At 34.3% G+C, this 23,918-nt stretch overlaps 3 protein-coding genes across 7 annotated transcripts; 1 reads left to right on the forward strand and 2 right to left on the reverse strand.

Annotated features, from left to right (window-relative positions):
* Positions 1-1,711: 1,711 nt before the first annotated feature.
* Positions 1,712-9,535, reverse strand: LOC128178532 (spermatogenesis-defective protein 39 homolog). 2 transcript variants are annotated; one of them, XM_052845750.1, is made up of 19 exons: positions 9,485-9,535; positions 9,107-9,181; positions 8,602-8,734; positions 8,239-8,349; positions 7,781-7,909; positions 7,428-7,507; positions 7,141-7,200; positions 6,637-6,729; positions 6,307-6,443; positions 5,500-5,527; positions 5,224-5,297; positions 4,597-4,687; positions 4,123-4,254; positions 3,767-3,808; positions 3,561-3,650; positions 3,203-3,289; positions 2,900-2,989; positions 2,430-2,534; positions 1,712-2,251 (listed from the first exon to the last, which is right to left on the reverse strand). In XM_052845750.1, the coding sequence occupies exons 1-19, from the start codon at positions 9,500-9,502 to the stop codon at positions 2,231-2,233; spliced, it is 1,596 nt and encodes a 531-aa protein (XP_052701710.1). In that variant the 5' UTR covers positions 9,503-9,535; the 3' UTR covers positions 1,712-2,230. The 2 variants fall into 2 exon arrangements, with proteins under 2 accessions (XP_052701710.1, XP_052701711.1); XM_052845751.1 differs by lacking the exon at positions 8,239-8,349.
* A 195-nt stretch (positions 9,536-9,730) lies between these two features.
* Positions 9,731-17,295, forward strand: LOC128175779 (distal membrane-arm assembly complex protein 2-like). 2 transcript variants are annotated; one of them, XM_052841621.1, is made up of 6 exons: positions 9,731-9,777; positions 13,074-13,199; positions 14,887-15,146; positions 15,794-16,011; positions 16,136-16,295; positions 16,561-17,295. In XM_052841621.1, the coding sequence occupies exons 3-6, from the start codon at positions 15,013-15,015 to the stop codon at positions 16,769-16,771; spliced, it is 723 nt and encodes a 240-aa protein (XP_052697581.1). In that variant the 5' UTR covers positions 9,731-9,777; positions 13,074-13,199; positions 14,887-15,012; the 3' UTR covers positions 16,772-17,295. The 2 variants fall into 2 exon arrangements, with proteins under 2 accessions (XP_052697581.1, XP_052697580.1); XM_052841620.1 differs by lacking the exon at positions 13,074-13,199.
* Positions 17,292-23,892, reverse strand: LOC128175781 (transmembrane protein 179-like). Of its 3 annotated transcripts, none has more exons than XM_052841623.1 (4): positions 23,587-23,892; positions 22,495-22,632; positions 21,970-22,054; positions 17,292-18,737 (listed from the first exon to the last, which is right to left on the reverse strand). In XM_052841623.1, exons 1-4 carry the CDS (start codon positions 23,880-23,882, stop codon positions 18,576-18,578), a joined length of 681 nt encoding a protein of 226 aa, XP_052697583.1. In that variant the 5' UTR covers positions 23,883-23,892; the 3' UTR covers positions 17,292-18,575. The 3 variants fall into 3 exon arrangements, with proteins under 3 accessions (XP_052697583.1, XP_052697584.1, XP_052697582.1); XM_052841624.1 differs by lacking the exon at positions 17,292-18,737 and adding an exon at positions 19,045-19,372; XM_052841622.1 differs by lacking the exon at positions 17,292-18,737 and adding an exon at positions 20,176-20,358.
* Positions 23,893-23,918: the final 26 nt, after the last annotated feature.

The following is a 23,918-nucleotide window of genomic DNA, read 5'->3' on the forward strand; positions in this document are numbered from 1 at the left end:
GGGCATCAGTATCATAAGATGCATCATCCATGCAAGTTTGGTGAAGTTAGGACCAGTAATAACTAAGATATAATCATAAGAGAGCACCTGCTCCAAAAACACCAGCTCTTAAAACCTAAACCTCCCTCCAGCATCCGAAACCTATGGGTCAAATTCAGCATTCATGCCTGTCAGGTGCATCAGTATCATAAGACGCACCATCTATGCAAGTTTAGTACAGTTAGGACCAGTAATAACTAAGATAATTTTTTTAGCATCCTTGATAATGAAGATCAGGCTCTGCATCTGAAGTTACCTCTGCGATTTATTTATATTATAGTTCAATTAACTATGCAAGTTTGAAATAGAACTAAAATTTATTAAACATGTTACCTGTTCCAAAAAACTTAACCTAATCCAGCATCCGAAACCTTTGGCTCAGATTCAGCATTCATGCCTGTCAGGTGCATCAGTATTATAAGACGCACCATCCATATAAGTTTGGTGAAGTTAGGACCAGTAATAACTAAGATATAATCATCAGAGGGCACCTGCTTCAAAAACTTTAACAAGCTCTTAAAACCTTAACCTCCTTCAGCATCTGAAACCTATGGCTCAGATTCAGCATTCATGCCTGTCAGGTGCATCAGTATTATAAGACGCACCATCCATATAAGTTTGGTGAAGTTAGGACCAGTAATAACTAAGATATAATCATCAAAGGGCACCCGCTCCAAAAACTTTAACCTGCTCTAAAAACCTTAACCTCATCCAGCATCTGAAACCTATGGCTCAGATTCAGCATTAAAGCATGTCTGGTGCATCAGTATCATAAGATGCACCATCAATGCAAGTTTGGTAAAGTTAGGACCAGTAGTAACCTAGAAATTGCTATCAAAGGGCACCTGCACCAAAAACTTTAACCTGCTCAAAAACCTTACCCTCCTCCAGCACCTGAAACTCATGGCCCTGATTCAGCATTCAAGTCTTTCAAGTTCATGAGTAGGTCAAGATGCATCATCCATGCAAGTTTGGTGAAGATAGGACAAGTAATAACTTAGATACAGGACCTGCAACAAAAACTTTAACCAGGTCCGGACGCCGACACCGAGGGTATAGCATAAGCTCCCCCCGACTTCGTCTTAGAGCTAAAAAATTGATGTCCCACCTGAAGGTGCATGACAAGAAAGGAAGTGTGAACTTTGCACAAATCCAAGTTTAACTTTATTAAATATAATAAAAGAAGGAATTAAATTAAAATATTTTTCATACAATTTCATCTACAAGTTTCTTTGATACTGAAATACATGTATATGTAATAAATGCAAAACCAGGTATAGTTTAGTCCTGGTCAGGTCAGAAAATTAAGACATACATGTTTCGTAGTTCAATCATAATGACATTGTAAGAAATTTAATTAAAAATTTTCAGCAGTTTCTTCGTAACTGAGTTGAACGAAAGTGTTCTGGATGGAGAGAAGATGGCAGACAAATAATATTTGCCCTGATCCTACATTGGTAAATGGCAGGGCATAAACAAAAGTAATTCAATGATAAGATAAATTTTTTTTTTAACTCCTAAAGAATTGCTCCATAAGAATTTCTAGTTTATTTCCCAAAATGTTTGAATTGGAATTAATTGTAGAAGAAGTCTTGCATTGCGGAAACATCACTTTCGAGATCCCTTTGACTATTAAAAATGAAGATTTTAATTTAAAAATGAATAACTAAGATAGAATGAAGAATGTATTTATACATAAATAACATACCATATAAAAAAAAGATAACAATCTCTTAACAAAATAAATAAACATAAATGTAATTTGAAATGTCTCAGTTGGTTAAACAATTCCAAATTTCACATTAATAACCAAAGATAAATGTGTGTTACAAGTTAGATATGTTCACGTAAATGTATTTACATAACATGAGGTGTAAATATTTGTAGTTCATTACGTTTGTATCATCACTAATGCCAGCATTAACAACCAATTTTAATTCTCCGTGCTAAAAGATATCAAACATGTGAAGATTTTTACATCATTTTTTTGGTAAAAGTACTGCATGTACATGTAGATAACAGTTTGATCACTAAAATTCCTGATTTTGTCTGGTTATTAGGGTAAATATATGTTTTTTCATGTCCAGTACATATTGATTTAAAATGAGCCTCTCGTATGCACTATTTCTCCACTCTCTGCTATCACAGTTGCTTTGGTTTTCTGTTGTTCCTACTGACTCCATTCTTTTCTTCAGGTCTTCCACTTTATTGTCTACAAATACATCAGGTACCTGGTAAGTCATGAAACAGCTGTGCATGTCAATGCCAGTTTTATATACATGAATTAAGAAAAAAAGTTAAAAATAAGCACACATTTTGTCAAACAATTTATTTTAATTTCTAAAAAAAATTGGAACATATGCTGCTGTACACAGCTATAAGATACTCACAGAGGATCGGAGCGCATCCTGAGCATTTCTCAGTCCCAGGGACCCCGGGGGTAGTTTACTGGCGTATACCTGTAGCTCCTGTCTATCTCTCAGATATACAAGAGTCTGAACAAAGAACAAGGACTTGATACTGGAACTTCATAATGACCATTTACCAGAACTAACGGTAGTTAAATGCATTTGTAAGGATATCAAATTGTCTGGTTTTACATGTACATTGTCAGGAGCGATTGTAAGCATACAAGAATATTCTCAGCCTCATGAAACATTTATAATTTGACAAAGACTGAGCATAAATTGAAATGATGAATGATAATCTCATCCATCAACAAATTACCAACAGTTATTAAAATTCAAAGCCTTAGTGAAATTTACCAGTACACTGTATCTGATTTAGTGATGACCGAAAAGAAATGTCCATCAACATACATTGCAAATTTTAAGCAACCTAAGACTACATGTAAACTGACCTCCACCACGACTTCGTGGCATTTGTATTTCCTTGCGATGTTCAACCGTCTCTCCGAACCATCAATCATTCTCAGATACTTGGACAAAATCTTAGAAAAAGGGCACTCCATTAATGTCATTTTCTACACTTGATGTGATGCAGCTCACAAAGATAAGCAATATATATGGCCTTCCATAATTGTTCTATTTTTATACAATTCAGTTATCAGCCTCTCTGCTGGATGTTAATTCTTACTCATTCTCACCAAATTTAACAAGAACAATCCCCCTCCCCTGTCAATAGTTATTTCTATTTTACTCACCTCCTCTGGGGCTGATGTACGGTGAAGAATTTCACACACTTTGTCAAAACCAATCACTGAAACTTTCTTGGTGCTTCCAAACCAACCCTGTCCAAGGATATATCACAATTACAGTATGTATGTACCTTCTGAATGAAATAAAAAGAAATAATCTTCCATCATATTTGTACAATATGTACCGGTACTCTATTAGTGACCAGCATTTAAAGAAGACATACAGTGTTTCTTTCAAAATGCCCATATGAAGAAGTACCCGGTACTTCTACTCTCAAAAGCAAGATTGTAGGCAGCCCGGGGAACCTGCAAAAAGTTGATGTTGATATGTAAGATTTATTGATGTAAGCAACATCAGACATACTTTGGCTGTGAGGAGTTCCTCTATTCCAGTCCACTGTTTTAACCTTGACCTTGCTGAGAGAGCTGTCCACACATACTGTTTGTCTGATAACTAAAGAAAAAAAACCCCAGCATTTTGAACACATGACATACATGTACCTTCTATAAAATTGAGAATCATTTACACTTTCCATCATCAGAGAGAATGGATCATGGTCATAGAATTACCTGGTGTTGTTTCTTTATAGCAAAAGGTGAAGTCAATAGATTCTGTAAATAGAGATGCATGTTTGAATATTTAGTGAGACTTGGACCAATGGCTAATTGTTGACTGAGGTAATGCCCACCAACTATTATATATGTATGTGTCATTTTAAATCATGAATGATTGATACAGAACTAACATGAGACAATTAATCCCCATGAGCAGGTAGTTATTAAATTTATTTCATAAAGAAATAAACACTGGTCTGCAATGATAAATATAAGTGCACAAAGATGGCAAGACCAAAGACTGTCCATAAATCTTCTTATTGTATGTGTAAATTACTTTATTTATAGCACACCCTGAAGACATCACTCACCTCGGCATCCCGTCCGTGGTAGAAGCAGCAGTAGTACAGAGTTGTAATCAGAGGCATGTTAAGAATGCTGACTTTACGAGGGAACTGCTTAAACAATGGGTTACCCTGGGCCTCAGATTTACTGTCGGTATCCTAAAGCGAAAATTATCACTATCTCATGACAGTGTCTGATATTCTTTCCCATTTCATTTCTAGATAAACTGAACTCTTTGCTTTTTATAGTGCAAATGTGTGGTTTAATCCTTAAGTTTTTATTCTAAGTTTCAAATATTTTTTTTTAATCTGTTGTATGATTCACCTTCTTGTGATAAAGTTTACAAGGACTAAGGAATTAGGAGAAAGTTTACAGACACCTGTCAGGGATTAGGAGAAAGGGTCAAAATAAAATGAGAGTGACAATTAATTCTCTTATATCAGACTGACAAAGGGCCCATGTGTTTTTTTGGGCATGGAGAGGATAAATAAGTAAAGTACCTCTATTGGCCACTGTCTCTCCAGTAATGCTGCATGCTGCTCCACCAGGTTAGCTTCATGGGCCAAGTCAGGCTCGTGAATGAAATGCGCCCTACAGAACAGACATGTGGAGGTGAATACAGGTACATGGACGTGACAGTTTTGACATTTTCATCATGTTTATTACAAATATAATAAAATATTTAAGATAAACTCTAATATCAAAAGTAATTCATTTCTAAATGAGCATGGATTAATACAGATATATATATATAAAGAAGTACCGATACAAGCTTTCATTTTGTATCATTTGGCATGGCAGCAACAATAAAAGATAATTTGCCTCTACAACTGATAACAAATTGTAGCATCATGCAGATGTATATCAATCATATTTGTTACAGACTTTAAGTTCTGAAAATAAAACCCTTTTTTTAAATTATGCAGAACCAGAATGAGATGGATAAAATTTCAATTTAAAAATCCCTCTCCCTTCCATGTGACTACATTTAAATGTATATCAAAAATATAATGCATGTACATTTATCATTCAAGGCAAGAAATTGTCAATTTTGGTGAATGTAATTATAAATGTTGAAATAATACACAAGTATGTGTGTTGCTATACAAGACAAAAATAAAATATACTTTAGACATCCTCTTAGAGCATTCATCTTGCCCCTGACATCTGGAGCACTTATGGCTTGCTTGTACTTTAAGATCTGAAAGCAAAGATACCATTAAAAAACTGTACATCTGTATTTACAAAGTTATTCCAAACTTGAAAATACAGATCTATAACTTTGCTTTTTTCATGCTCTTCATTTAAACTGTTCATTAATTGGCAGAAAAATTGTATTTTAATGGTAATTTTCAGCAAAAAAACAATTACATCCCTCCCTTCCCTTAAAGAAAATGTCTTACTGCAGCTTCTTCTGTTCTATTCAACATCCTAAAATTAAAAAAAATTAAAAATATATATAATTATGTAATAATACTCTCAATTTATTCTGGACAAACTTAAAAAAAACATTCATTAAATGAATCAGTTTAATAGTCAAATAAAAGTAAAATGTACATGTTTTTAATATTACCAACATAATGTTTCAGCAATTCTTTTTAGGATGAATATCAGTGGATCATCAAAGCTATACATGTACATTGATAAGAAGATACAAACTGGGCATGGCTTGTGTTGGTGGTCCAGTGTGGGCGCTATTACATGTATCTGTATAAGGCATTTCTACTCGCCCTAGAACATCACCAAGCTCTTAGAAGTCATAGTGAGCCCTTCAATAACTCAGATAGTAGTTGAGGCATGTCTACTCACCCGAGAACATCACCAAGTTCCTTGAATCAGTGAGCCATGATATATCTCAGATTGTGGTTGAGAGACATGTCTACTCACCCAAGTACATCACCAAGCTCCTTGAAGTCATAGTGAGCTTTGAGATAACTCAGATTGTGGTTGAGAGACATGTCTACTCACCCAAGAACATCACCAAGCTCCTTGAAGTCATAGTTAGCCTTGGGATAACTCAAATTGTGGTTGAGAGACATGTCTACTCACCCGAGTACACCACCAAGCTCCTTGAAGCCGTAGTGAGCCCTGAGATAACTCAGATTGTGATTGAGAGACATGTCTACTCACCCAAGTACATCACAAAGCTCTTGAAGTCGTAGTGAGCCCTGAGATAACTCAGATTGTGGTTGAGAGACATGTCTACTCACCCCAGTACATCACCAAGCTCCTTGAAGTCGTAGTGAGTCCTGAGATAACTCAGATAATGGTTGATAGCCACAGGTCTTCGCTGAAGCTCCAGGTTAAATAGGGATGGCTTGATGGTTTGTCTCAGAAATAAAATCACCTGTAGCAAGACATACCTGTACATAACTATTACTAACTCATAACTACCTATGGGTAGTTTTCTCTCAATAAGAGTGAAAAGAAAGAGGAGAGAAGAGAAATTTTAAAATTTGCCATTAAACTGGCAAAAAAAATTCAAATTTCTAAACAAATACAAATTTACGATTACAATTTTACATTGATCGGATACTTACAGCAGTTATGGCGTTTCCATCATGAACCTGTATTGCCTTGTCTAACAGCTGTAGCTTCTCCTCTTTGGAACGAAACACTTCTAAACTGTATGGCTACAATCAATAAATAACAATTCAAACTATCCTCTAAACAAGACTTTTGAATGAATCTTGGGAAAGTTATAATTAGGTATGGAGTTAGTTGGATGATTAAAGCAATAGGCACTTAGTGTTACTGACCTAGTAAACTCATGAGCCAGGTCAACAATAAATGCCTTCATTGTATACAGCATTCCTCCTCTTCCATTGATTAACACATTTATAAGTTAACACACTTAGATAAAATAGTTATAATATACATGTAAGTAATTTGATATTCTAACATTTTATCAACATGTGAAACAATAACTAAGAACTTACTTAACCTATATGTAGCATCAATTCTAATTAAATCAACTAACACTACATTGCCGAGGTAGGAACTTAATTTAAGAACCTATTTTAAGTACATATAAAACACCTCACCTCCCCCAATATCATCTTCCTTATGGTGTCCTCAGGAGAAAACTTCAGCTCTCTAGCTTTCTAAAATTGTAATCCTTAGTATTTAGTAATTAGAAACATGTACAGTTATATGAATCATTCCTCCTAATATGATAAATGCAATCTATGATATAACAATCCACGACATATCAACATTATGTACATCAGAAATACATGTAAATGCAGTAAAACATGGTTATAACGAACACGCTAATAACAAATTCATGCTTATAATGAATTTGGTTTCATTATGTGTAGATCATGGTCACCTTGAGAGCTCTTCTGAGATACAGGATCTCCTCCTCTAGGTTTTTGGAGCCACTGCTTGTAGATATGTAACTTGGGATCTCTGTAAATTTAGATCTGTACTAGTTAGATTTGTAAGGGAGACACAGATGCAACTGTAATTTAAAATTTTTCAAATTTTAGAGCCTGACCGAACTTTCAGATCATAGATGAACTATGAAAAATACATAAAAGGATCTAACAACAAGACCGTTGAACAGCATAAATTGATATGCAAGAAGCATAGCATACCTAAATTGTCTATGGAAATTAAAAAAATAATTAAACAGGATATTAAATACGGACAGAATTTGTAAGGTTACAATAATCATCTCACCGTCCTCTAGACTGCGAGCACTGGATGGAGATGTGAGGGAGTGGAGTTTTTCCTGAGATTTGCTGTACTGCACAGTGGGTGTGACGGACTCCAGTGATGAAGGGGTGAAGGACACTCGCCCTGTTACACCTGCAGTACACAATGTACACCCACCATTTATTCAATACAGGACATGTAACATCAACAATGCACACCTTCCATTAATAATCAACGTTAATAAACTACAGGTAAAAATGAGTAATCTAGAATAAATAGCCATGCAATGCAGAATTTCACAAAAGCAATAAAGATAAATTGGACCTATTCCCAAAATTTCATTTATAGAAAGAGAAAATAAATATGGTATGGGTCTTAAGAAAGTAATACTGTGAAAATATCAGAGTTTCATATCAAACAGAATTTAAATAAGAAAGGTTTCGTGAGATAAATTTAAGAAAAGCTGGTGCTTGCATGCTTACCAAAGCTCTCACTCTGAGATCTGGAATGTGTCATATATGGGGGGACATTTCTGGATTCAGGCCGAGAGGCAGATTTGGGGAGGGAGGATGCACTGGGAGGGACAACATGGCCTTGTAAATACAACAACATTGTCTATAGTACTGTTTATCAACAAGTATCAAAGTAGAATCAAAAATAATTTTACAAACATATCTTAATTGTTCAAAAGCAATTTCCAGATGATACAAATGTTGTTAAGCCATGCAATAGGTACAGCTTGAAGAAAGGAAAGTGTATGTTTTTGTAAAAAAGAAAGATAATTCATGCCATAAGCTTAAAAATCATTATTTTGTAACTAGTCTCTCCCAGCTAATGTGTCTCACCACTGTTTGCAGATGACTCTGTTTCTGAGGAAACAGGAGTATCATCCCAGTTTACTGTGTCTACATCATCATCCTCAAATTGTGTGAGTAGTTTTTTTGACTTTGCCAACTCTTCTGCATTTTCAACTGTAACCTAGGGTTAGGATGAACAAATTATGTAGCTTGTATTAAAGAAAAACTAATACATGTAAAATCATATTATTCTTGTAAATGCATGAAGGACATGAACTCAGTAAAATTATTATCTTGGATTTTTTTTTTTCAGATGTTGAGAATACAAATGTCTATCACAGTAAGTATTATGCCCCATCAATAACATGTATAACATACAAACAAATTTTACAAACAACTAGTGTTCCTGCTGAAAATATATATGACATCACTATCCCCCTGGCTCCTCATTATCATCATTGTCAATATCATCACTCTCGTCATCATCAAAACACAAAGTATTGCACAGGTATTTACTTATATTGTCAAAGCTTCAAAATTCATACATACTTACATTGTCATCAAACAAGTTGAATTTGCTCTTATTAACCCTGGATTTCATCCAGTACTCCTCCTCATCTTGTGATTCCTAAAAATGTTCAAAATTACATCTACATTGGCGAGTGTCTCAAATTATCAGAGTCAAAGCATCAGCAAAACAAACAAACAGAACAAATACTAAGTACACATAGAAAATAGCTTTTTCAACCTAATTAATCAAGAAAAGGGCTTCACAAAAACCATTTTGCTACACATATATGCATGATCTCTCTTAGAAAGATCAATTTCGAAAATATAAATGCGAAAATTATTGCTGGTTCTAGTCCACTGTTATGTTAATGTCCTTATTCATTCCTTAGAGATGTGATAATAATGAGAAAATCTTTTTTACTCGTCTCAGAGATGACATTCTTCCGCCACCATCGAAATGAAAGTAGAAATACGCTTATATCATCATCGAAATAAGAAATTAAGTTTATAATCGGTCAAATTTTTACTTAATTAAGTAAAACATTAATAACACTAAAGCATTATATAATGACATATATGCATGAATTATTCTAAAAAATGACAAAAGAGATTTTATCTGATAAATGATGAGAGATGACCTTCACCTTTTTGTTTTTAAATATTTTAAGCGGCACAAAAAAAGGTTTCACTTTATCAATGATGTCTTGTTTCAAGGTATGTTTTCAATGCTGTTTATTATTCGAGACTCGATACATCTAAGAAAGACAGAGATTAATATCAGAAATAAGTATTGAATCCAAATGTAAAGATCACTAGTCAAGACATGGACGTATGGATGCATACAGTCCGTATATAAGTACAACGTGATGCCCTTGGATATTTTGAGATGCATGTCGGATGGAAACTTTAAAAAGAAAAGAACTTTGTAAATATTCTTTAAGAAATATTGTGTTATTTCAGTATATTGTAAATTATACACGCAACAATCTAGAGATAAAAATCATGTGTGGCCCACCAAATACTAAATTTAAGTCAGTGAAGAAAAAGAGGTTGATAGGTTTATAAGCAAAGACACTAAGTGTTGAAGTTTAACTTTTAGATAGACCCAGTTAATGATCACTGTAGTTTATATCATTCGCCATTCCCTTGACATTTCACTAGGGAGCAAGCTTAGAGTGCCACACTACCACATGGCTAGATAGAATGTTCTATCGTTAAAATGACAGATGTCCTACGGACCCGCTTTAACGATAGAATTCGTCCCATATACTCGCTACGTAGCAAATAAAAAAATTATAACGCGCTGTATCTCGCCTAAATTTTCATGCGATTTTCGACAAAATGGCAGGTAAATTCAAACGTGTATTTTAACAAAATGCCTTGGTACGACTCATTAAATGGATATTTTGTGGACTAAACTACATATGCATGTTCAAAAGGTTTGTAATGTATAAAAATGTGTTTTTCCCCTGCAGATTATTTATAACAGACTTAAAATCAACGCGAAGCTGATCCGCTTCGCGGCTGCTACATTGCAAGTATACGGGACGAATTCTTACTGTGACCTGAGTGTAGCCTGGTCACAGTAAGATTACTCTTTCTACCACATGGCATGACTACTGTGGAATCATTTCTATTCATGAGGGTCAGTGTTCGTGGGTAGACAAAATTTTCTTGGTTCGTGGGGACGTAATTTCGTTGGTAGTGTAATTATGATCGTTTTGATAAGTATTAAATATATGATTGTGTATAGGTCTATGGGGATGTGAATTCATGGGCAAGGGTTACCCACTAAAGCCACGAACATTGGTCCCCGACGAACAATGATTACATGTATTCCATAGTATTTATACATTAAGTCCATGCGACTGAAATCTATTAAAACACATAACCATGCCACACATAATTTAATAATATAATAATCAATTATCCTAAAGTATTATATAACAAGCATTCTGAGAGTATTGCATTTGCATAAGCAATACATGTCCCCTACCGGTTTGTAGAAATTTGTGAAAAAAATGCACTGTTATGCAGAATATCATTTCTTACCGTCTCAACAGACCAACCCGATAACGAACCCAATTGTAATAATACAAATAACCCTGTTGATTAAATTTACAACACGATGCTTGACACTATTTTACAGAACTTATTTGTTTGTTAGAAACAATAAAAGGACTGGTCCAAGTAATGCACGATATTATTACTAACAACATACTTTCCTCGTTTATTTGATACACACCGAGCCCGATAACGAACCCGTACATTAAAAAATTGGAATATAAAAAATCAATTTTCTCGAAAAAAATGTCAACCAGATGCTACAAAAGTGTTAACTTGATCTGTAGTTTGACATTTTGAAGCTGTTCAGCAAATTTCATATTTTTCCTCAAACACATAAAGAAAAAAAGTGTGGAAAACTGAAGTGGCACAGACAGACGGACGGACAGACAGACAGACTGATGAATGCAGAGGAAAGCTATAGTCCCCTCCGATGAAAACCGGTAGGGGACTAATAACAAAAGATATCTAGGTCTGAATTACATGGCTTATGACCTGTCTATGAATTACAACCTATCACCCTTTCAGAAGACCATTCCTTCCACCAATGATTTTAATTGAACAATGTTTGCCTTTATTTTCTCATTTCTGCATTTACAGCATTCAAAAATGGCCCATTGACTGGAAAAGTTTTCACAACAGAAAATTCTGAAAATTTTATCTCTGTAATAAATTTGAACATTGCAAAAGTTCAGCCTTAGCCAAAAAATCACAATACTACAGTTTATCCTATAGAAAAAAGCTTTGTTTCATATACCATGAGGTGCTTATTCTATATTTTCATTATGTAGCTTCCAAAAACCCCCTTTTGTAATATGTAATCAAATAAAACACACTCATTTAGCCTGGGATATATAGAATATTACACATTTATTTTGATCTCGGCCCTGGTACCGTCAAAGAGATGAACAGTCTGATGTTGTTTTTATCATTTATTGAAAAAAAAATTTTATTCATAAAAATCAAATTTTAAATTTGTAATAGATGAGCTATTAATTTACATATTTTTCTGTATTTACAAATCTCATTATTTTCATTTCCTTTATTTATATGTTGTAGGACTTAGTTAACATATTGCCATTGTGAGATGTTGTATATATAGAATATCACACTGTTGTTTTGATCTCGGCCCTGGTATCAGCCCGAGCGTTTGGTATCGGCGCAAGCCCAAAGGGCGCGGGCCAATACCAAACGCTCGGGCTGATACCAGGGCCGAGATCAAAACAACAGTGTGATGTTTATATCATATATCTAAAATCAAAGACTTTTATTCTAATTCCAAATAAGAAATATAATTTATCATGAAGAAGCTATAGATTTTTTTTCAGATTTACAAAACTCATTCGTTTTTATTCTTTTTTATATATGTTAAGAACTGTAAGAGTTGCCGGACTTTGTTGACAAACCATTGTCATTTGAAATACAGTAGAAGAGAGTCTATCATCTGAAATGAAGCACTATCTTCTAGAATTCAAAATTATCGAGAGAGAAACTTCCATCCTTTGCAACGTTGTAATGAGTCAAATTCCTTCACTGGTATTTCGTCCGTTTCCTGTCAGATTCCATTCATAAAAATCCATACTGTTATAGCAAGTTGTTTGAGAACGTTCATAGGCGTGTCCATTACTTTAATCGCTTAATATTTACAAATAAAGTCTCGTTCCACCCTTCTCTACATCCTCCATAATTCAAATGTTGAGTGATATTAAATAAAGCATGCTATTGTTCTGAATACCGTTGTGTAGGTTACCTCCCCTTGCTTAGATACATTTCACTCTTTGGCGCTATTTTTGATATTATTATTTTTCAATTTTCAGCAATAAATAAAAATATTCAGACATGTAAAGTGATGCTTTGTATTATTTATTTGTTATTCTATCGTTATTTTACAAACTAGTCTTAATTTAAAGCAAAGATATTTGGGAATTAGCGATTTTAAATTTTAGGGCAATACATCCCCTTGAAGATGGCTGAGACAGAGAAATATTAGCCTCGAGGGCGATACAGCCCTAGCTTCCAATTGCTGTCTCACCTAGTCCAAAACACATGTATCAGGGCTGATACACTACTAGGTATATGATATACTATAAATTCCTAATCTTATGCGAGCACCGGTACTTAATTCCGGGATTCAGCTGTTTTTGTATCAAATCGCGTGAATATTAAATCGCGATCACCAATTTTTGTTATAATTACCTATAGATCAAAACTGTTAAAAAAAATAAAGCGAGATTTTAAAATCTGTGAGGGTTGCCTCTCACAACTTTATGCAGAAATTATTTCCTTGCGTTTACTTTGGATTGTTCAGTAGCTCCTGCCCCCAGGTCTGTAACTAATTTGTGGTGAGAAATTTTTCCAGTTTACTTGCAATGTTTTGATGTTATTTATATGCATCAGTAGATAGGTAATAGGGACAGTTATGCCATATATAATTTGTACATAATAATTATCTATTCTACACAAATAAGACAAACACTTATCGATAACACTTGTCAGCTCATTTTGTTGCTGCTCATGTGCCTCGTACTTAACCTATCTATCAGTATACAATCAAGTGTGAAAAAGTTTTTTCACTGTAAACAATACATAAGAAAATTTGATTATACCCCATGGAACAATAGTGTTTTTGACCATCAGTCAGTCTGCGAGTCAGTCAGTCCTGCTGCACAGAGTTTCAAAAAAAGAATTTTGGTATTTAAGGTCCATTGTGTTGATGTGTATACATGTATTTATACCAGTAATTACTGATCCTAATATTTTTTAGGAATTTTTTAGAACAAAATATGCAGATGTACAAATGTTACCAGGATAAAGGACTATGTGCGGTTTTATGCATTTTTTGCCCCCAAAATCAAAGTTTTAGAAAGAGCTTTAAAGATAAGGTGAAAGATAGTTAAAATCATATTTAAAATAAAGGTGTTAAAGGCTATCACCACAGTGACGTCATTATGTAGAAATGACGTCATGAAGATTGCATTATTTTGATAAATTGATGTTTTGTAGCAAAATATGGGTGTTTTCCAATGGTTTTTCGACTGGGAAACATCGAGCCCAGGCTTGCTCAAGTACCATTTTTTAGTATAATGTGTAAAACTATCTGAAGAAAAACATGTTAAAATCGCACTTGAGCAGAACTGCGCTCTATACTTCCGTATGCAAAATATAGAGCAAAAATGAGAATATTTTCATTTGTTTGCAAATTTGTGGGAATTAGGTCATTTAGTTGACGTCATAGATAACCAACGAATGAGCAAAGATGACTAAAATCAAGATTAAAGTTATAGGCATCCTCTATACAATATGATTTGTGAAGATTTTATTTTCATATGATACTATTTAAAAATTGGTTGAAATCGGGGGCAGATATTTGACCACACCGCACATTGTCCTTTCAATTGCATTATTCTTCTGGAAGTTTTGCACTTTTGAATTTAGAATTTTGTTGTTTTTAAAGACAAAGGTATAGATGTTGCATACCTGCAAGTAGTTTTGATGTGATGATTTTGGGGATTTTCCTTCATTTCAAAATCAAATTATTTGTGTATTTAACGCATATCCTGCCATTATATGTAGCATTGTCAAGTAATGGGGGAGTGTGGGGTATATGAGCTTGCTCATGCACTTTTTCTTTCATTGTACATGTATCAATATCATCTAATAAGATCATACCATATTTAATTACTGACAGTAGTATTTTGATGATTGTTCCAAACTTCATTTCATAAACATGATTTTTTTTCTCAATTTCAAACCCAAAAGTCCCTAAGACCTGCCAACAGAATATGGTCAAGATTGTTTTTATGCCAGACAAGAGGATATGTAGAAAGAGACCCAAGGACAATCAAAGTGGGAGATTTAGTGTTAGAGCCAGAGTACAAAAGGCATATGCCAGATGATGGGAAGACTCCCTTTGTCAACCTCAACAGGATGCTGAATGTTGTGGAGGCGGACTTTGACAAGGAAAGCTTAAAGCAGTTTATGCAACGCAAGATAGATGTTAATGATATTGCAGAACAGAGGTAAGCATTAATTACCAACACAAAATAGATGTCAATGATATGACAGCACAGCGGTGAGCATTAATTACCAACACAAGATAGAAGTCAATAATATCACTGCACATATGTAAGCATTTTTAAATTATTACCAGTAATACTCACAGAAATAAATGTTGGAGAAAGTTTGCATTGGTAGATTGTTTGATTACCATATTTGTTTATCTCCCTTTCAAAGATCAAAAACCAAGATGGGACTACTAAAATTCTAAATACTTTATTTTATTTTCATTTTATTTCATGAATAGCTGTATATAGATACTATCTAGTACCGTATATCCAGTAATATTCACGATTATCTAATTTTTTTAAATTTTCGTTATCTTTTTTAAATCGCAAATTATTGAATAAGCAGAAATTTTATTCTATATCATTTTCTTTAAGAAACTTTTTAAATTGCAAAACATGACCAACACAAATTAAAAATGCTACACATTTTTCCCATTTTTTACGCCATTTTTTTTACACACAAACCCCCCCCCCCCCCCCCAGATGTATGGTATGCTATCAATTCGGACAGAGACAGGCAGGTTCTGCTTTGTAGTCTACTGAATCATTTTAAAATTAACACTGCCATTGAAGGACTCTACATATATTTGGTTTCATTGTAGAGTGGATGCGAAAACAAAGGAAAAAATTGGTAAAGACTTAGCTGCTGCTTATGTGGTTGTAAAGTCAGGGGGGCGTATTCAGTTTGCTGGAATGGATCGATGGATTGAAAAGAAAGGGAGTCATATACCACTACCTAATCACAATATACCTAATCTCAAATTACAAGTGGCAGATCTAACAGGCAGTTCCATCAGATATGAAGGATTAGCATTTCTGGGTAAGAATCAAATTGGACCTTAAGAAAGATAGAGGTACTTCTTTCTATATATTTGAGTGTGTTCCTTGAAGTAAAATGATTCACCAAAAAGCCATCATAGTTAAAAAAATCTATCAATTTTCAGAAGGAACATCAATAAAGATGCTGATTCTAAGGGATTGCCAGTATATTGATGATTTCTGCCTGTCTCGCCTGTATAAGATTAGCAATACTCTGGAGTTCTTGGATATCAGTGGATGTACCTTAGTAACAGATAATGGCCTTGCGGCTCTTTGCAAATTGAGGTGAGCTGGATAACTCCCACATTCTACAAGCCTGTTTTAGAGGGGTAGTCAGTAGGAGGAACACCCCTCAACCCTCCCCCCCCCCCCCCCCCAAGAAAATTGATTAAATTTACATAGTAAATTACCAAAAATATACCTTGGACCCCCCCCCCCCCCCCCCCCCCCCCCCCCATAAAAATGTTCTGGATCTGCGCATGTTGTATCATCTGAATCTTTTCAACAAAAACAATTAAACATCTGTACAAATAACTTTTTTTCTCTCCAGAAATTTGAAAGGTTTACGGATCAATGATTTACCAAATGCTGGGAACAAGGCTTTGATTGCTGCTTATCTGTTAGATGAAAACCCAGAATTGAATGTTCTTGGAGTGGATCTTCCATCAGATCATGATAAAGAAATGCCAGAAACATCACCAGAGGAAAGTGGACAATATTCTGATTCTTCAAACAATTCCTCCGACAAACCACCTACATAATCAAGTTCAGGGAAGTCCTCATGAAAATGAAGCTGTATTTGGCTAATAAGTACCATTTAACGGTAGTTGAAAACTTATCTCAGATCTGTTTGCCTTGATGATGAAAGCGTTGCTGATGTGAAATGAAGTTTTCAGCATAAAGTTGTGAAAAGGACACAAGCATTTTACCCATAACGTTTGGAGACAGCATTCTTAGGTGATTGCCCTTTACTCTCTGTGATAATTTGAAGCCAAGATTGATGAATCATTCATATTAATATGCATCAGACCTTACAAATGCATTTTTGTCTTTTATTTCAAATGAGATTTAACTGAACATTATCAAGATACATGCATTACCTGGTAAGCTGATCTTTGTTGACAAGTGAGAGGATAAGTTGGAGTATCAGTCAGACTGCCATTTTTTACGGTAGGCATCATCCAACATTTGATGCATACCGGTAAATCTTGTATGTTTTTTAATATTCACTTTTATTTAAGAAATGTTTTTGATCAAAAATGATTACATTAAAAAATAAAATAAAGTTGTTTTTTTTTAATGATATTTTGCCATATTAAGTACAAATCATTATATATAACAAGGGAATTTAAATTAACTTTAAAAGAAACACAATTTACAGTAATGGATATTTTTGCATTAAAATAATTACTAGTGCATGTATGTTGAACTTTAACAATATGCAAAAAAATGTATCTCAATTGTGATAGAAGTTATTCTTTTCATACACTTTTCAACAGTGGTTGGAATTCATATTCAGTTAAAAATATTCTTGTTCATTAATAAGAAAATTGATAAAAAATCTATAGTCTAACAGAGAATGAGATTCTAAAAGAGTTACTGTCTCATATAAAGTATTCAAAGTGAGACTACTCACTAGTGTGTTGATACAGATTGAAGCAAGTTGATGCAATATACAATGTACATGTATGGATATCTATGTTTGCATTCTTTCTTATTGAAAATGCAAATGAACAAATTATGCCACTGAATATATATAGTAAATATCAAATACACAGACATGCAGTCTCTCTGCACTTTCAACAGATCGGATTAAAATGTGTGTCATTTCTTGGAAAAATGTAGGTAATCCAGTAGTCAACACACTAAATTATTCATTCATATCAATTTTTACATGTTTTTAAATATTAACATTAAACATAAGAGGAATATTCATTTTCTTTAACAACATATAGAAGTATTGTTTTAACCTCATAAACAATAGAAAAAAATTGTGGTTGAGTATTCAAAATTTTATACACATACATAATTTCTTAAATCTTCACAAATGTAAAACAAGTAAAATAACCATTATTCAGATCTGTATATAAACTGGCAAATAACTTGAAATAAATTGATTATGTACATGTATCATATTAAGACTGAGAATCAACCTACACCATGACTAAAGTGTCAAATTGGTAACAAAGATAATATCTTGGATATGATGGCATCTTCCTTGATTAACTTGACAACATATCAATTCTTGGCTTTTAGAATATCTTTATTACTGTAATCCAACTTTACTAAAGACTAAAACCAGCTGATTACATGAGTATTGACAGTCACTCATCCACACTGAAGTTGCTGTTCAAGGAAAAATCCCTACATCAATTTCAAAAATGAATTCCAATATATTTAACAAAACTCATTATAACAGAGCAAAGTTGAGCACTGTATGTGCTGATGGCCACACCATTATTTGGGTGATAAATTCAATGACAGAGCAGAGAGTTTTTGCAGAGACTGTGGCCTCTCTTCTACAAACTCTCTCAGCAAATCCCAATAAATTATCCACAGCATGGCTCAGAGCACCATGGGATCCCTGTGCCCAACACTCTGCAGTAATCGCTGCCGCTCGCGGTTCATGCTGGAGAGGAAGGCTTCCTTCTTGTGGTACTGGTAGACCTTGATGAGGGACAGGACAGACAGCACCAGCCAGCAGATCCAGCACAGCCAGGCACCAAACTGTAAACAACAGTCAACACATGAAGTATAATATAACACAGCCAGGCACCAAACTGTAAACAACAGTCAAAACATGTAGTATAATATAACACAGCCAGGCACAAAACTGTAAACAACAGTCAACATGTGTAGTATAATATAACACAGCCAGGCACCAAACTGTAAACAACAGTCAACACATGTAGTATAATATAACACACCCAGGCACAAAACTGTAAACGACAGTAACCATGTGTAGTAAATATAGCACAGCCAGGCACCAAACTGTAAAGGACAGTAAACATGTGTAGTATAATATAACACAGCCAGGCACAAAACTGTAAACGACAGTAAACATGTGTAGTATAATATAACACAGCCAGGCACCAAACTGTAAACAACAGTCAACACGTGTAGTATAATATAACACAGCCAGGCACCAAACTGTAAACAACAGTCAACACGTGTAGTATAATATAACACAGCCAGGCACCAAACTGTAAAGGACAGTAAACATGTGTAGTATAATATAGCACAGCCAGGCACCAAACTGTAAACAACAGTCAACATGTGTAGTATAATATAACACAGCCAGGCACCAAACTGTAAAGGACAGTAAACATGTGTAGTATAATATAGCACAGCCAGGCACCAAACTGTAAACAATAGTCAACATGTGTAGTATAATATAACACAGCCAGGCACAAAACTGTAAACGACAGTAAACATGTGTAGTATAATATAGCACAGCCAGGTACCAAACTGTAAACAACAGTCAACACGTGTAGTATAATACAACACAGCCAGGCACCAAACTGTAAACGACAGTAAACATGTGTAGTATAATACAACATAGCCAGGCACCAAACTGTAAACAACAGTCAACAGGTGTAGTATAATATAACACATCCACAAACTAAACTGTAAACGACAGTAAACATGTGTAGTAGAACACATCACATCCACACACTAAACTGTAAATGGCAGTAAACATGTAAAGTATAATACAACACAGCCAGGCACCAAACTGTTAATAACTGTCAACATGTGAAGTCAAACATAACACAGCAGGGCACCACTGTGTAAACAACAGTCAACATGAAGTAAAACATAACACAGCCAGGCACCACTGTGTAAACAACAGTCAACATGAAGTAAAACACAACACAGCCAGGCACCACCGTGTAAACAACAGTCAAGTCAACATGAAGTAAAACACAACACAGCCAGGCACCACAGTGTAAACAACAGTCAACATGGGTAGCAAAAAACAACTCAACCAGGTACAAAACTGTAAATAACAGTAAACATGTGTAGTAAATATAACACAGCCAGGCACCAGTCAACATGAAGTAAAACACAACACATCCACACACTAAACTGTAAACATTCAACCTGGCACCAAACTGTAAATAACAGCCAATACAACTCTACCAGCCCCCCCCCCCCCAAAAAAAAACTCTCAACATGTGAAGTAAAACAACAAACACAATAAATCCACCCCATCATCAAAATTGTAAACAACAGTCAACATGTGTACTAAAACTGTAAAAAACAGTAAACAAAACACGACCACCCCCTCCTCAAAACTGTTAACAACAGTCAAAATGAGTTGTAAAACACAACACAGCCAGGCACCAAACTGTATAAAACAATATTCGACATGAGAAGCAACTAGAACTGTCCTAATGGGACTAATACCCCCGCAAGGCTAATTTCAAATGGGACAAATAATTGAATTGAATAATAAAGGTTTGGAACACATACAAAAAAAAAATTCTAGAATTGTAAAAAAAAAAATTATTTAACAAGAAAAATTAAAATCAAAATTGTCAAAATTTCACTGTACATACATATCTACAACAGTAATACATTTACAAATGTATGTATCTGATGATATATATTTTTTAATTTAATTGATTTAAAGAAAAACGAACAAAATGACAATAACCCCTCCCTTTGCAGTAAATGGAAATACCGGTGGCCAAGCAATGCTCTTCTGTTGATAAAACTTTCAATATCTTTCTAATAAGAGTCTTGACAGATGCAATTAGTTGTTTCAAATTTTCCTCACTTTCTCCTATGGCACAATGGAACTCCATATCAAAAAATTGATCCCATAGGACTATGATTTTCTTTGATGAGCTTGTTAAATTTAATAAACTCCCAAAACATTACCATAATTACCATACTATGTAAAAATATGTAAAAAAGAAAATTTAATATTTCAAACAATTTTAAAATTGCCAAAACACTACAATCACATCAGTAATTTTGAATTTTATTTAAATTAATGCCCAATAGGGTCACTTCATCAATTTACTTGACAAATAAATTTAAACAACCTCTAAAAATAGTTTAACTTCTTTATAAATAATGATATTATTTATTTCCTTATAATGATAGAACTTTTGGTTTACATGAAACAGTTTTAAAATAGCCCCAAAACCATCACCCATTTTACAGATTATCAATTTCCCCTAAACACATGCTCGATCTGAACCATGGCTCAGATAATGGCTCCCTTGGGACAAATGAATTCAGCCACACTTGTCTTTAATGTTCTTATTAGCTCCTAAGAATTTATCATTGACAAACAAAAACTTTGCATTGTCAGTTGATACAATACTTATAAAAAATATTTTTTTTAATTAATTAAGACATAAAGACAAAAAACCTCCATCTGGATGTATTTATATAAATATATTTTAGAGTGTTTTCTGTTAATTAATTAATTAAATCTGTAAGGATTACCTCCCTTACTTTTCAACATTAGTGTACAATATATAGAATAAGGAAAATGAAAACTGTCATAAAATCATTAAATCTTGTCTGATCTTAAAAAAAATTGCAGGTGCACATCTTCAGATAGTGTTCAACATATGTACAAATTTTCAAACTGTTCCATGCAGTAATAAAAAATTCTATAGGGGGGACAAAGTTGCGTCTACAGACAGACGGACAGACGGACAGATGGACGGACAGACAGACGGACAGACGGACAGGGTGAAACCAATATACCCCCCTAAACTTCGTTTGCGGGGGTATAAAAAACAACTCAACCAGGTACCAAACTGTAAACTAGTTTCAGCTAGTGCTGGAGTTGTGGTGCACGTGCTTCATTTTGAAACTATTTGGATAGGGATAAGATTTGCCAAGGAATAGTCATAACAAAATTCAAAACATAACCACATTTACAGAACCTACCATTGCAAAGGAATTGTTTATCAGCATGGCAATTGTGTTTACATACCTGGGCCATATTCAGTTCAGAAAACATGTTCCTAGTATAAATGTTGGAGTCAATAATGAATTCATTCATTTCAGTTTCCTCACACCTGTAAAAGAAAATATAAAATGCACATACATGTATTCCTGGGCACATGTGACAGTTCGAATACCAGCGCCAGTTAGCTCAGTTGGTAGAGCAACTGACTAGAGATCCATGGGGCTCGGGTTTGATCTGGTCTGGTCTGTCATTATTTCTCCCATCCCATTACACACATAAGAATCTGAGTCACCCTTTAAGAACACGTTTTAGTTAAAATATACCTGTTAGTGTATATCATTAAATAAAATCACTGTCAATAAAAATACAGTGTATTATACAGCTTTACTTGAATAAGATGGCTATACAGTCAATTTAACATAACACTATTATTAAAATGACAATATCAAAAATTTCTTAAAATTTACATTTTGATTTTTTGAGCTCTACCTTGGATAAAACATAGAATATTCAGTAACAAATAGAAATTTAAAAGGCATGAACTATGACCTTGAAAATGGTGAGTTGTATCCGGTCAGAGTTTTGCACCACCTGTGATAGCCTACACTGAGAATGAGGGAGCAGATGAATAGGAGTAGGCACATAATGATGCAGATCACACAGGTCACAAAGGCATCTACCCAGGAACTGAAAGAGACATCAAAAAAGGGTACATATAGTGATACACATCATAGACTGAGTCATAAAGGCATCTATCAAGGAGCTAAGAGAGACATCAAAATAGGGTACATAGTATGGATGTCAATGAGTTTTCATCAATTGATTAATCACTATTATGTAAAAAAAAAAAAAACAATTAAAACATATTTTAACACTCCAGGCCTTCCGGTAATAGAGGGACAAATATTCTGGTATTGTCACAGTCAGCTTGTACCCAAACAGACTCGTAATCAAATGGTCCGCTTGTACCCAAAACTCTATGGTCCACTCGTACCCAAATATTTGATTACCACTTCACTAGTCAACTCATACCCACAGAAATTTTATGCGTATAACATTACAATTACATTAATACTTTCTTTACGGGTATCACTGAGTGCTATAATGATATGCCTGCCTTCAACAAAGAATGAGGGAATTTAAATAAATTTTGCAATATAATTAATCGGTCTAAGAAAAAGATGCAAAATAATTGCATGTGAGAGTGATATAACTATTTCCTGTGAAGCATAACTGTTTCCTGGAGGGCAATGTAACTCTTTCTAGTGTGATTCAGCTAGGGCATAGAAATGACATTTTCAATTTGAAACATGAAAAATAATGTACCAGTGATGATAGTGGATCTAGTTACATGATTTGTCAGTGGATTGAACTTCAGTGATGAATATGGGTCATGTGCTCAACTAAAAATTCAATGTCGGAGAAATTATGTAACCATCACCTAAACGTCACAAGATAAAATCTAAAAATAACAATTTGCCTATGCCAAGGCCATTGGAAGCAAATATTAAGCAAAACTTTTTTTGTAAGTTAAATTGTTGACAACTTGACATTACCCTGGAGTGCATTTCATGAATATACTATCAACATATCAATTGTGAAAGAAATAATTTACACATGGTTTAATTCATTTGTATGTACCTGTCTGTGTTTTTGAATAGATTTACGGATTGCCATACGATGAAAAATACTGAAAGAATCATGGCAACGATTCCAATAAATATGGAAAATCCACAGTCACTGTGCAGGCCCCATTTTATGTCCATCAGCATCACGTTTCCCGAGCTAAAGTTCCATGTTCCCTTAGCTCCAAGCAAACAGTGGCCATCAAACTCTTGCAAATTTATCGAGACTGGAATAAAAATGAAGAAGGATCCCAGGAATGACACTAAAAATGCTATAACTTGAGACAATAGGAGTATGTTTCCCATCCCCATGGTTGTTCAAATTCTGTCTGTCACGTTTAACGCATC

Source organism: Crassostrea angulata, chromosome 3 (genome assembly GCF_025612915.1).
Source record: "Crassostrea angulata isolate pt1a10 chromosome 3, ASM2561291v2, whole genome shotgun sequence".
NCBI lineage: Eukaryota > Metazoa > Mollusca > Bivalvia > Ostreida > Ostreidae > Magallana > Magallana angulata.

What these genes read in the sequence shown, in the direction of transcription:
- LOC128178532 (XM_052845750.1), bottom strand. An exon ending in ATCTCAGAGTGAGAGCTTTG is followed by an intron (nt 7,910 to 8,238) that starts GTAAGCATGCAA and finishes TGTGTACTGCAG; the next exon opens with GTGTAACAGGGCGAGTGTCC. An exon ending in ATCTCAGAAGAGCTCTCAAG is followed by an intron (nt 7,201 to 7,427) that starts GTGACCATGATC and finishes TTACAATTTTAG; the next exon opens with AAAGCTAGAGAGCTGAAGTT.
- LOC128175779 (XM_052841620.1), top strand. An exon ending in TGAAGGATTAGCATTTCTGG is followed by an intron (nt 16,012 to 16,135) that starts GTAAGAATCAAA and finishes ATCAATTTTCAG; the next exon opens with AAGGAACATCAATAAAGATG. An exon ending in GCGGCTCTTTGCAAATTGAG is followed by an intron (nt 16,296 to 16,560) that starts GTGAGCTGGATA and finishes TTTTCTCTCCAG; the next exon opens with AAATTTGAAAGGTTTACGGA.
- LOC128175781 (XM_052841622.1), bottom strand. Translation starts at nt 23,882, where the DNA reads ATGGGGATGGGAAACATACTCCTATTGTCTCAAGTTATAGCATTTTTA. An exon ending in CTATTCAAAAACACAGACAG is followed by an intron (nt 22,633 to 23,586) that starts GTACATACAAAT and finishes TGTCTCTTTCAG; the next exon opens with TTCCTGGGTAGATGCCTTTG. An exon ending in TACAACTCACCATTTTCAAG is followed by an intron (nt 22,055 to 22,494) that starts GTCATAGTTCAT and finishes TTTCTTTTACAG; the next exon opens with GTGTGAGGAAACTGAAATGA.